General features: G+C 38.9%; 1 protein-coding gene across 4 annotated transcripts in view; it reads right to left on the bottom strand.

Annotated features, from left to right (window-relative positions):
• The window catches only part of SLC22A15 (solute carrier family 22 member 15), a 91,196-nt gene that overhangs the window by 28,530 nt on the left and 49,710 nt on the right, over window positions 1-12,956 (bottom strand). For 3 of the 4 annotated variants that reach the window (XM_063624652.1, XM_063624650.1, XM_063624653.1), the window contains 4 exons: window positions 10,815-10,944; window positions 6,245-6,460; window positions 2,468-2,608; window positions 410-495 (listed from right to left, as the gene is read on the bottom strand). In XM_063624652.1, the coding sequence (XP_063480722.1) occupies window positions 410-495; window positions 2,468-2,608; window positions 6,245-6,460; window positions 10,815-10,944 (573 nt within the window). The remainder of the gene's footprint in view (window positions 1-409; window positions 496-2,467; window positions 2,609-6,244; window positions 6,461-10,814; window positions 10,945-12,956) is intronic. The other variant, XM_063624651.1, reaches the window with a different exon arrangement.

Raw genomic sequence — 12,956 nt, 5'->3', positions numbered from 1 at the left:
TGGAGACTCTCACCACCTTTGAGAACCAGTGGCTCTGCTCTGCAATCTTGTGGTTGGCTGTAATGATGAGTGCAATTTGCAACCTTGGATGAAGTTTCTTTCTGTGAAGAACTAATCGGTCCTCCTCATCATCAAATAAACAACTCTAACATCACCAATACTACATCTCAGTCACCCCAGATGGTAGCTTAATAGCCTGAAAGAATTAATAGTGCACCTCTACGCACATTATTCACCCAGAGAATAGCTGAAGCAAAGGAAAGAATCTGGCCCATTATATCCCACACAATTGCTAAACAATATGCAATCACAGAAATGAAGCATGCCATATGGTCATCTCTCCACTATATTATGATTCATTGTAATAAAAGTACTGTTCAAAACCCTTGTAGAAATTTGAAAGGCATACCTTTCTTTTCTGGAAGAAACATTACAATAAGACAAGCCAGTCCTCCTAGGCACAGAAATGCTGATAATGTTCGCTTCCGACCAAACCTAAACAATAGAAAGAAATTACACAGTTCTCTTAAGAAACTTATAAATTCATCTGTTTGTTCCCAACCTTCTTATCTAAAAATCTTCAGTTTCATTATATATGTTCATCTCCTCTTAAGGCATAAGTGGCAAATGTGACTGATAGGAAACTGACTAGGACTCAAAATAAATAACCACTATAAAACAAAGGGAAAGTTGCCAGATGGCAGGATTAAGTGATTTGTGTGAGAAAAGGGCATAGTATCATTCTATCTATTTCCATAAGTCCTAAGTTTCAGACACTGTTTTAAATGTTTACCATCTATTATCTTATTTAATCCTAATAAAAGTCCTGTAGGCATGTACTATTATATTCTCCATCTTTTAGAGAATGAAACTGAAACAAGGAGAATATTCTGACAGCTCCCTTTATTTTCTGGTTACCTTTTCTGGTTTTATGCAGTTTAAAGTTTTGGCATTTTTTTTTAAGTCTCTCTCTCTTAAAAATACACACAGAAAAAAATTTGTTAGTGGGTTAGAAATAAGTGAAATGTTATTTCATACTTTGTTGAGAGAAGCGATTTTCAAATAAAAGCCCTAGACTTGGAAGAAAGATATTAACATGAATAAGTCTCCCTTTTCTAGAGGCTTACAACATGCTAGGTACCTTTACTAGGAACCTCAATAATTTTGATAATTTTGCCAGTGAATTTTACAATCCCTGGTTTGAGGATAAGTACGAAGGGAGGCTTAGTGAAGAAACTTGTCAAAGTCATATAACGAACACATGGCAAAGACTAGATCTGAATTCAGGTCTGCCTGGTCACAAAGGTAGCATTCCTTCCCTCTGCTTCAGATTTCAATCCTAACTCTGGGTGGTGCTAAGAAGGTCTTGAGTCTTCTTTTCCGGGTCATTTTGCTTAATTTAACAGTCAATATGGAAGGCCTTTAAAGTAACACACACCACACTAGGCAAGCACCAGGGATACAAAGACACATAAGATACCCCCATGGACGGCTTCCTTATAACACTTTTAAGCGGCCCCAGAGGTATACACAGGGTGCTAGAGCAGCACAGAGGAGAGGCATCTGGCACAACTGGGGGTGTCGGGAAAGATTTCTGAATGCAATACCTGATCCAGCTCTTGGATCATGATGAGAGTAAGCTGTAGCCTCTACCACAGGGATCAGCAAGGCAACTGGGAACACTCCCTGGGAGACAAGCCTTCAATTTAACAGAATCCAAACCTGCCCTTCAAAACACTCTAGACTAAAACCTCCTGACAAGGGCATTAAGCACAATGCCAAAGGAATTCTGAGTTTGGCTGGAATGATGATTTCTGGAGAAAAAGAAATGGCATAATCCAACTGATTCCCAGCTCATACAGAATGGGATTTTTAGGTGGCCTGGTCAGGCACTAAGTAACAGAAACAATCTCAAAAATTGAGGAAAGGGTGCTCTATAAAATAACGTTTAGAATCTATCTCAAAACTGTGCCCACTGACAATGAGTAGCAAAAGCAGGTTTTATCTTCTGCCTCCTCTACAAAGTAAGATGGGCCACAGAAGATAAGAAAAGTCTTTCTAGTTCCTTCAATTATTTGTCTTCTTGTAAGAACTTCTAAATATTTATTGTTAATTGGGTTTATAGAGTTTCATCTACACAGAACTAATAATCTCATCTCTGGCGACTAACAAATTACATACAGACTACTTACAAACCCTCTGATGGTAATATTCAATACTATCTTAGATTTCGATATTCAATATTGAATTGAAACCTATATGAAAACTCGTAAACAGGAAACTCAAGAAATCCTGCACTAAGAAATGAATTCTGTTTTTAGATGGAAAGAAACTCTAATCACCACAGAGCAATCAGCTGATACTGCATACAAAGACAACACCATATAGATATGCATGTGTATCAGAGGGCATATGTGTGTGTGTGCATTCTCTATGGTGCACTTCATATTCATCCACACTTACTCACCATTTTTGGTTAATCAAGTAGATACAGAGAGGGTAAGATGGAATCTCTATGAGGCCAGACAGGGCCAGGTTGGCATAAATACTTCCACCTAGATCACCCGCACTCAGAGTTAGGCCATAATACACCAAGCTGCACACAAACCTGCAATTAGGAGTCAAAGGACCAGGAGGTAAAAGACAAGAAGGACAATAGAAAAGTACATAAGAATTTGCCAGAGAAGATTCAAATATTGGTTCAATATAATTGCTTGATCTGCTGCAAGCAATAAGCTTGTCTCTCCTACCAATTTTCCTATTTTAATCTAAATTTCAACACTAGGAAAAAACAAAAAAATTATGGGGGCTTGGAAATAATTTGAGCTATGTCTATATGTTATATAAATCAAATGGATGGCCAGCCCCTTAAAGAGGAAAGACATTGCATGTGCTTTCAGCAAGCATTTCTGCAGTTAATAGAACACAATGACCCTATTCATTATTTAAGGCAACAATTTATGGAACACTTGTTATAGACAGTTGTAATATTATTGAAATGATTCTAGAAAAGAACTCCCATGGAGAAAGCCAATAGAAGATGGCCTTAAGAACATGAGCGGAGAAGTGACTGGATCTTCAGTGGGTCACCTGCAGGCCCGAAATGACTGGCACTCCAATCCCCAATGATCCAGACACTTCCCATTGCAGGTTTTAATCCCACCCTGCATTCAGCAGGTGCACATGCTACAGACTCCCAGAACAGGAAAGAAAAATTAAAGGTCACAGCAAAGGCAGGATCTTCTAGGAGGAACAACCGAGGAAGGGTCACTTAAAAAGACATTAGTTTATTTATGTACACCATTCCCGAAACAAACAGGGAGCTCCTCTTGGTGGCAGGCATTGTGCTAGGCACCAAGCCTCTCTCCTACAATCCAGGAACTAAAGAGCTGAGGAAGCCAAGTGCCAACCTAAAGATCCAAATCAGGGCTTCCTCAAACACAGTAATGGTGGTAGTAGGAACTTCTATGCCTAGGAAACTGCATTATTAAAATAAACCAAACAAAATAGAAGAGAATGAACAAAAATAAAACGCTGAAACTGGGCTTTACAAAAATATGAATATGTTTGGTAAACCACAAATTTCTATACAAGCAGTAAAACACCGAAGCTTTGTTAAATTCATCAGGTTTTATGCTTTTGCAACGCAGTTTGATCAGTGTTTATTAAGGGGTTGTTCTTATTTGCTTCCCTTTAGTTTTCCTTAGAGAGTGTCTAATGAGCTGTGGCTATAATGAGATCAATCAGGAAAGGGCAAGTTTTATTTCCATCTCTGCTTAATCTCAGAAGTGGGCCAAGTACCCCAGGCTGTGGTAATGTAAGGAGAGAGAGATGTAAAGAGGAGGGACCCTCAAGCTGGAGTGGTTAGTAGTCCAGCCCTCCCTAGTAAATAAGCCAGAAGCAGAAGTTCATCCCTCCCTAGCAAATGAGCCAGAAGTATTATGCATGACTTCTTACTGAAATGAAGTGTTATTCATACACCAAGGACAACGGGCAGGATTGTAGCCAGGACATCACATGTAAGGATGCAAGGTGACGCTGCATTGTCTGTTCTCACTGTCTCCCATGTATCTTGCATGAAAGCAGAAGGCAAAATAAATTTAAATCCATGCAGTTTTCTAAAATGTTTTTAAAATCCTTTACACCTGCAGAAGAGACTTTCCTCTTACATAATGCTGTTTCCCAGTTGGTTTTCTGTGTCTGTTCTGCATTTACAATAGAAATTCCAGCCACACACACACACACACACACACACACACACACACAGATACCCCTATTTAAATCAAGCTGTGACAGTATCAAGTCAGGGCAAGAATAGACAAGCCAGTTCAGGACACTAGTGGAATTTAGTTCCCAGCTGGTGGTGAGAGAGAACCGGGAGAGCATGAAGTATGGAAGGCCCATTGTCCCCAGGGCTGGGCCTCTGCTCTGCAAGTTGCCTTCATCACAGAGTTGGTCATTGGGATCCATAATTACAGCTATTAAAATCATTTCAATCCTCTTTATGTCCCCCAAACAAAATTTAAAATGCTTGCGTAATATTTAACAGTATATTTAGAGCATCAAAGGACGATTTAAAAAGGCACTATTGTGGAAAATAACCAAAGAAACAAATGTTTAACACAGAGGTATAATTTGAATCCCCAGTTAAGGCTTTCTTGAATGACAGATCCACAGAGAAGATTTTAGAATTTTATAGCATCTTCAAAAAGAACGGCAATGTGTGGAGTGACTGTCTCTATTATCACATGTTTTAACATTCTCAGCCTCAGGGAAGAAGTTTATTTGGCTGTGTAAGAAATAAAATGAACAGGGACAGTCTCCCTGGCTCTAAGTCTAGGGTTCGTTTGTTTGTTTATCCATTGAAGGCCAGAACCCAGAAGTTAATATACATGGGGAAAAAAATAAAAATAGTGAATAATCTGCAGCAAGTAGGTGGTTCCTCCAGGGCAGAGGTTGACTGACTGTCTATGTGATACGCAAATGTAAAGTTTTATGGAGCCCTAAGTACCTGAACGTACTTTGTAAGTATTTGCTTTTGAATGGGTAGAACCTCAAATTAGCAGCTCCTATGTTGTGTTGTCAGGTTTGGCTTTCAACGGTTTTCTTAATCTCCATGCCTCCAAGCCTCAACATTTATTATGCATATGTGCTATTCCTAGTGCTGTGATGGTTCTGTGGGGGAAAGCAGCAGTTGGTTAACATGGCCCCCAACCATACAGGTGGCAGGCAGCCACTGCTTGGGTAGAAAAAGAGAATATGATATAGAAAAACATCTTTGCAGCTTCTTATTCTAAAGCTACTATTCTTTGTAGCTTTATACATAAGATCACTTTCATATAAAATCACTGTCCTTTATCCCTGCATGAAATGTAGGGTTCCAAGCAGGCTTCATGGCAAATACATATAAGCCACAGCACAACTGTCTTTTAGGCTAGTAGGTATGATTTTGCCCAGATAACACTTATGGCACATTAGCAGTATGTACAATATCAAAACACATGTGCAATCCACAAATTGTATGCACCCATCCATTTCTCCTCTTTCTACAACTTCATTCTTTAAATGAAACCATCTTGAACCGCTGAATGCAACTTACACTCACGCTGACAGCATTTTGAAAGGCAGGTGGGAATAAGCTAAACAACCAGAAAAATCAGGTTCAGAAAGTGCTCATCAGTTCAATCACTGATTTACATATGTGGCTTAGGGTTCATCACTTCAAACTCCTGGGGTCCCATCTGTACAAGGGATCATATTTAGCCCATCTCAGTGAGTTGGTGAGTGGGAGTGCCACAGAAAATGCAGCATGGAGCACCACAATCAGAATGTGCTAGCAAACTGCTTGATGCCAGTGCCAAAGGTAAGTATTTTTAAAGTCCTACTTAAAAACTCTTCTATTTCTACCATGCTTATTTGCTTTCTTTCGTTTTTTGCAGGGGAAGGGGCAGGAAGGCTTAAATATTTAAGATAAATACCTCAAAAGCAAAGATGTGCTTCTGATGTCTACTTACTCAAGCTCAGTGGACCTGCCCATTAGGCACTATCATCTGCTGCTTGAGAAAGACGGGGCTGTGCAAGCAGAAAACCAGGCGCTAAGGATCAGGAGCCTTGCTGTTGAGAAAACAACCTCAAGCTAACAAAAGAGGTAAAATTCCCTGTACCCTGAAGAAGGAGCAGGATATCAAGAGAACCTCGAGCAACCGTAGTTAAAGAGCAACAGAACACGCCTTAGTATAATTACCAGATGAACATCAGGATCAAAGTGTGTCCTAAGAGGACCCGGTAACGAAACAGGTCCAGGAAACTTCCAGTCTCCCTGCAGCTCCTGTTGGCTGGGTGTGTTAGTGAGAATGTGCACTTGAGTTTGCGGTTCCTCTTGGCAATGAGATACAGCGCCTCTTCAGCCTCACTCAGTCGACCCTGGGAGTATAACCAACGAGGTGATTCAGGAATGAATCTGAAAGAGATGTCATTAAAGGCTGTATATTCATATAGGTACACGTGCACAGGAAGGAGACAAATCACCTACTCAGTACGTAGATTCCTGCACCACAAATGGGATTCCGTGTTAGACTTAAAGTTTGACTCTCCCAATAACATATGAAAGGGCTACTTTCAACAGCATGCTAACTTTAAATGGTAGTCTACTTTATCACTGAAAACCAAGAACATGCTTTTACAATTGCAGTTTAAAAAGCAAACAGTATGCATTTATTTTTAAATAAATTTTAATATGTGAATTTTAATATGTTAAATACTAACATATTATTCAGTCTATAGGACTGAATAATGAAAATTCTTCATAAAGCATGGGTCAAAGATATGGCTCTAAATCCTAGCCAAGTGTTGTCTGAAAATACTGTAGAGACAATGGGTTTTCTTAAGTTCTAAAAAAGCCTCACAAAGAAGATAGAAATCTTTATTATCTCATCAGGAAAAAAAATTTAAACTGAAATATTTTTAACACAGTGACATGTAGGAGGTAGAGATTATTTTAAGACTACACATAAAGATGAAACCAAGTTTACCAAAACTACTTTTGAGTGTTTACTGCTTCAAAATACTCAAATCACCTGACACTGGCTTTAATATGTCCTGAGGATATTTCCGGATCCCCCAAGACCTTAAAGAATAGAAGTTATTTCCTGACCAACTTCTAGTTACAAAACAACAGTTATTTTCTAATGTAACTACAAAGCGTTGGACAATTATACTGCCATTGATATATTCAAAGAGTTTCAAAACTTAAATATTATGTATCTTTTTGCCTCTTCCCCATTTTGCCTACACTTTCAGAGGGCTTTCCAAAGACAAAACCAAGGCAGGAATATGGAAGCCTTATTTACAAGACACAAATCAAGGTTTTTTTTTTTTTTTTTTAATCTAATTTGACATTATCTGCCTAAAATGAAACTTAGATGAATAAAACTGGCTATTTACGGTGCTTTATAGAATTCACTGTACCTTCTAATAAGGATAGTGAATTAGCAACAAACACTACAGGATTTGGAAACTTAATGGACAGCCAGTCTGTCAACAACCATTTATTTAGCATTTCAATTTTGTACAGAGCAATGTAATGGTGCTGAAAGGAAAGATGCTGGAAACCAAAGGCAGGAGTTTTCCCAGGAGCTTTGCTACTGGGGAAAGGAATATTCATGCACGATATTTGATTGTCAGCAAAAGCAGGAACAAAGACCATCTATAACATCCTGAAAAATCCTTCCATTTACTTCTTCATTGCCATTTGATTATTATTACTGACAAACAAATAAATAATCAAGTAAAACATTGTTCTGTTGAAGTTAGGTCTGCAGGTTATGAGTGGGATTTATTGGCTCTATCCATAGGGGCATATAGGAGCTATTATGTAAAACCACTTGATTATGTCTAAATGAAAGAGGACTACTGTGATAAATATTGAGAGAAAATATATGATAATAAAAATTAATTATTTTGGGGAGGATTGGGAGGAATAAAAAAGAAACAACAGAAAATACGCCAAAATATTCAGTCATTATCTTTGGGTTATATGTCATTTTCTCCTACCCTTAGCCTCTCTATGTTTTCAAAATTGTTTATAAGCAATAAAAATTACTTCTAAAACTTTATAAATCATTTTAAAGCTGGTATTTGAGAGACACGAAGGCTTCAGAAATTTGGCTCTGAGTTAATAAAACTATTTCTACCTGGCAAAGGGTTTATCTTGATCATGAAAACTTAGGGTCTTATATTTCTCTGCATTTTGAGAGGCCAATAAGCTTGCTTCTAAAGAGGGTCACCTAGTTGCCAGTGGACAGATTTGGAAACAGAGTTCCAACACATGCAGATTATACATACAAAACAATAAGACACGTTTTTAAAAGAAACAGCAGGCCTTTGAACATGCCGTCCTCTATATAGCAGCAGGGTCATCTGTGCCGTGGGCTCCTTTGAAAGCTAAAATGCTAATTTAACAATGTTGCCCCACTCAAAAACGCTCCATGAATATCATTAAAGGTGGCAAATCTTTGTAAATTAAGGGGACCCTGGTTTTCAGAAAAAAAGTAAATCTACTGAAATTGAAGTATTGTGAAAATAAGGAATTTTTAAGCTAGGTAAAAATGTTTCTGGTAAACAAATAAGGTATATAATGTGGCTTCTTATGTTGCTGATTAAAAATTCTGAAGGTGATTCCAAATGTTTTTGTGCCAACATTTGTGCAATGTCCAAGGATCTACCGTGTGGAAACCCCTGGCTTTGGTACTGGGGAAAATGTTATCATGGAGCAAAGAGCCTGATACTGTTGGAGAGCTCTCAGTTTAGAAAGAGAGACCGTGGCTCCATTATGAGGCAGAAACACAAGGACCACTCAAAGGGTATGGGTGAATGCCGTGGAATTCAAAAAAGAAAGGGAATGACTTGTAGCTGAGGCTATGATCAGGAAAAGATGGGGTGGACGGTATTTGAGCAAATCAGGACAGTGGCATACTTATTAAATAAGAAGATCTGGGCAGAAGATTGTTGAAAAAGTAGACACAGCACTGAGTAGCAGCATGGAGCAGAAAAGCCTAAGGAACAAGTAGTGCAGCGTGCCTGAACATGGGATGGGAATAAATTAGGAAAGATAAATTAGAGGCTGACTGTGGGAAGCCTTACATTCTAGGCTTAGTGGAATAAGTAAATATTTAAATCTCATAAGTTCTTTTCTCCCTGCTTTCTATTTTTCACGACCTAAACTCACTTCCCAGTGAGGAGATGTCTCCACCTAGCACTAAACAGTAACTAATTCTGACTATATATTCAAAAAAAAAAAAAGCAGAACACCTCAGATCATCCAGCAGTGAAGTGGTGCTACTATTAAAGGGGAGATGAGAGCCAGATAAGATGGAGAAGTAGGAAATTTACTAAACATTTTAAAAGAAAATGTATTTATTCATCAATATTTACATAAATGTTTATTAATTCTAAGTACTATAGTAGGCACCCATTTATTACTTTCAAAAATTGACAATATACAAGTTAATAAAATCATATTAGTTTCCTCTTCTAATAAAATTATCTCACTCAAATTCATATAACTAAAAATACATTTAATAAATTTTAGTTTTAAAATATAGGCTACTTCTACTCTATTCATTTTTGCACTTAACATTCTCTTGCTTTAAAAAATGTATGAAAAATTTCAGTTTAGTCCCCACCAAATCTCAATTTAGACCCCGGATAAAGAGTAAATAAATTAAAGAGCTGTCAGAATTAGAACACTACTACAGGTCTCCTTCACTTTATGGCATAGATGAAGGCAGGAAATACTGGCTGAAAACTTTATGTCAAAGATTTTGATGATTACCATCAGAGATCTGATATCTCAGGGAAAAAAAGCCTTTCATATACCACATAAAAACTTCTGCCAGGTGCGGTGGCTCACGCCTGTAATCCCAGCACTTTGGGAGGCTGAGGCAGGCGGATCACCTGAGGTCAGAAGTTCGAGACCAGCCTGACCAACATGGAGAAACCCCGTCTCTACTAAAGATACAAAATCAGCAGGGTATGGTGGCACATGCCTGTAATCCCAGCTATTTGGGAGGCTGAGGCAGGAGAATTGCTTGAACCCGAGAGGCAGAGGTTGCGGTGAGCCGAGATCACACCATTGCACTCCAGCCTGGGCAACAAGGGCAAAACTCCGTCTCAAAAAAAAAAAAAAAAAAAAAAACTTCTGGGGAAATGGGCTTACTAAGTTGGTGGCTTGCCTTGTAACATCTGGGTGTCTTAGAGGGCCATGGTATGATACCTTGGGCAGTCATTTATAGAGTCCTTCCCTGACTAGGGAATCATCCAGCCACTGCTATGAGGCCCTGCACTCTAAGGATTTCTCCTATATCTAAGACTCTTCCACAGTCAACGTTTAGAGGCCCTGAAATGACACTAATCTGTAGGATGAACAGTTGTCACTACATATCCAATATGAATACACTGCTCTACAAAATCTACCTCAGTCACACACCTAGCACATAATGTGATCCAGCCTGAAGACCTTTAAGGTTGAGGTATTAGGTTAAAAAAGCAATTGGTTGCCTATGCCAAGAATGTGAAGGTTACAATGCAGTGTATTGAGAGGTTACTTTAAACAAGGGATACCTGCATTCTGAATTAATTAAGCATCTCTCTTCCCAGGAGCTGCCAAGAATTGGAGCACTTGCAGAATTTAGTTCTTCACCAAAGTAAGTGCAGGCAAGCTCCTGAAAGGGAATAATGCTGCTCATTGACCCACATCCTCTTAAGACATTGCTTTGGCTTTTTAAATTAAAACTCTAAGAGGAAAAACTACTTACAAAGATAAGAGAAAGACCACTGTTCCCTGCAGGTTAACCAGAATGGCTAGTGTCCTCCAGGAGCGGATGAAGTATCCTAACAGGGCATATTGGGCAATGCCAACTGCAAAGAAGAGGCCGCCGATCGATCCTAATTCAGGGAAAAGAGAACTGTCACTGGAGAAAGCACCATCTGCAGCACCATTTCCAACCCCAAGTTACAGAGCCAATTTCTTCCTGGTGAGATGTCAGCCCTATGCTGGCAAGTATAAAAGGCATACCAGAAAAGAAAAAAAATCTACATTAAGTTGAACATCAGAGAATGAAAGTATCATAGAGGCCAGAAAATTTGTGGAAATAAAGGGAAGATAGACGAAAAATACAAACTATATGGGGACATATAAATTTTAAGAATTTGTTTAAATGCTTTCTGCATTGCCTGTTGTACTGACATTTGCCTGAACCTCTGGCTGAGGCTTGGAAATATTTTTGCCATATGGGTAATATAGCTTTTAGGTCATGAGGTTATTGCAATACCAGAAACTTAATCTTTATCACACAGGCTGTCCTTGAAGTTTCTTTCTTTTCTTTCCTTCCTTCCCTCTTTTTTTTTTTTTTTTCTTGAGACAGAATCTCGCTCTGTCGCCCAGGCTGGAGTGCAGTGGCAAGATCTCGGCTCACTGCAACCTCCACCTCCCGGGCTCCCGGGTTCAAGCAATTCTCTGCCTCAGCCTCTCAAGTAGCTGGGATTACAGGCGACCGCCACCATGCCCGGCTAATTTTTTTTGTGTGTGTGTATTTTTATTAGAGACGGGGTTTCACCATCTTGGCCAGGCTAGCCTTTAACTCCTGACCTTGTGATCCACCTGCCTCAGCCTCCCAAAGTGCTGGGATTACAGGCATCAGCCACCTTGCCCGGCCGAAATTTCTTAAATCACAACTCACTCTCCCAATTCTCCCTACTGCCTTCTCTAAATGTATTACTATAGGATACATGACATTTTGTATTTATGTTTCCTGTCTTTCCCAAGTAGAAAATAAGCTCCCTTAAGCATAGATTTTTGTCAGCACAATGATGGAAAAATAACCACCATGGAATTGTAAAGAAGCTTATGCTTTTTGAAATAAATATTGAGATGGGCATTAAACCCACAGGCTTGCCCAATATTCTTGCAAATTCTATACCTCTGACTCACTTTCTATAACTGCCACTATTGCTATTAGTGGTAGTAAGAGCTATTATTTATTAAGCATAATGGTTTCACATACATTGTCCTATGAAGTAAGTACCATTATCAACCATATACTAAAGTGGAAAATAGCTCAGAGTGGTTAAATGAAGCTGCCTAAGGACACAGAGCTGTAAGTAGCAGGGCCAGGACTTGTGCCCAGGTTCTGTACCATTCCTCTCTTCTATCTCCCCTCTATGGAAAGGCAATTTCTGTGGGCATTCCGCAGTGACAAAACTTTGTTGATGTTGTTACAAAAAATAATAATCTTGTAATACATGTGTTTCCTTTGATTTCTATCCATAGCTTATTACTTTATAGCAAATAAGTAATGGCTTGTATACTGTTTAACCTAGTGAGGAAAGGGAGAGCTAGAATGGGAAGCTGATGTGACAGCATGTTCAGAATATGTGGTCCAATGAGTAGTGGGATGAGGACAGTGCGAGTTTCCTGGAAATTTAAGACAGTCAATAGCTACTACAGGTTCACTGCTGTAGATCAAAAAGCACCTGGCTTCCAAGAATAAGACTTCTTGTCTGCCATTGCTCAGAATGGTCCTGAGCACTCAGTATCCCTTGACAACAATGTAAGCAAAAACAAGAAAGCCCAGAGGATGTGACGGTTTCAGAGGGACCAAGTTCAGATCCTAGTTCTGCTACATACTACTCTGACCTTGGGCAAATCACTAAACGTCCCTGAGCCTCAGTTTTCTTATTCGTGAAACAGAAATAATAGTGCCTACCTCAAAGGGTAGTTTTTATTAGTTTCAGATGAAATAATGCATGTTATACAAATGATGGATATTGTCCTAATGTAATCTGGATTTAGCCCTTCTATTTATTAACCTAAAAAAGAAAAAAAAAAAAAGCCATCTGAAAGCCTCCTGTTGAATCTATCACAGAATATTTGCTGCCTGGTTCTCCTTCCTAATTCC

This window comes from Symphalangus syndactylus, chromosome 12, assembly GCF_028878055.3.
Source record: "Symphalangus syndactylus isolate Jambi chromosome 12, NHGRI_mSymSyn1-v2.1_pri, whole genome shotgun sequence".
Classification (NCBI taxonomy): Eukaryota; Metazoa; Chordata; class Mammalia; order Primates; family Hylobatidae; genus Symphalangus; species Symphalangus syndactylus.
Note: the sequence above shows the minus strand (reverse complement) of the source record. Positions and strands in the feature narration are given on the sequence as shown.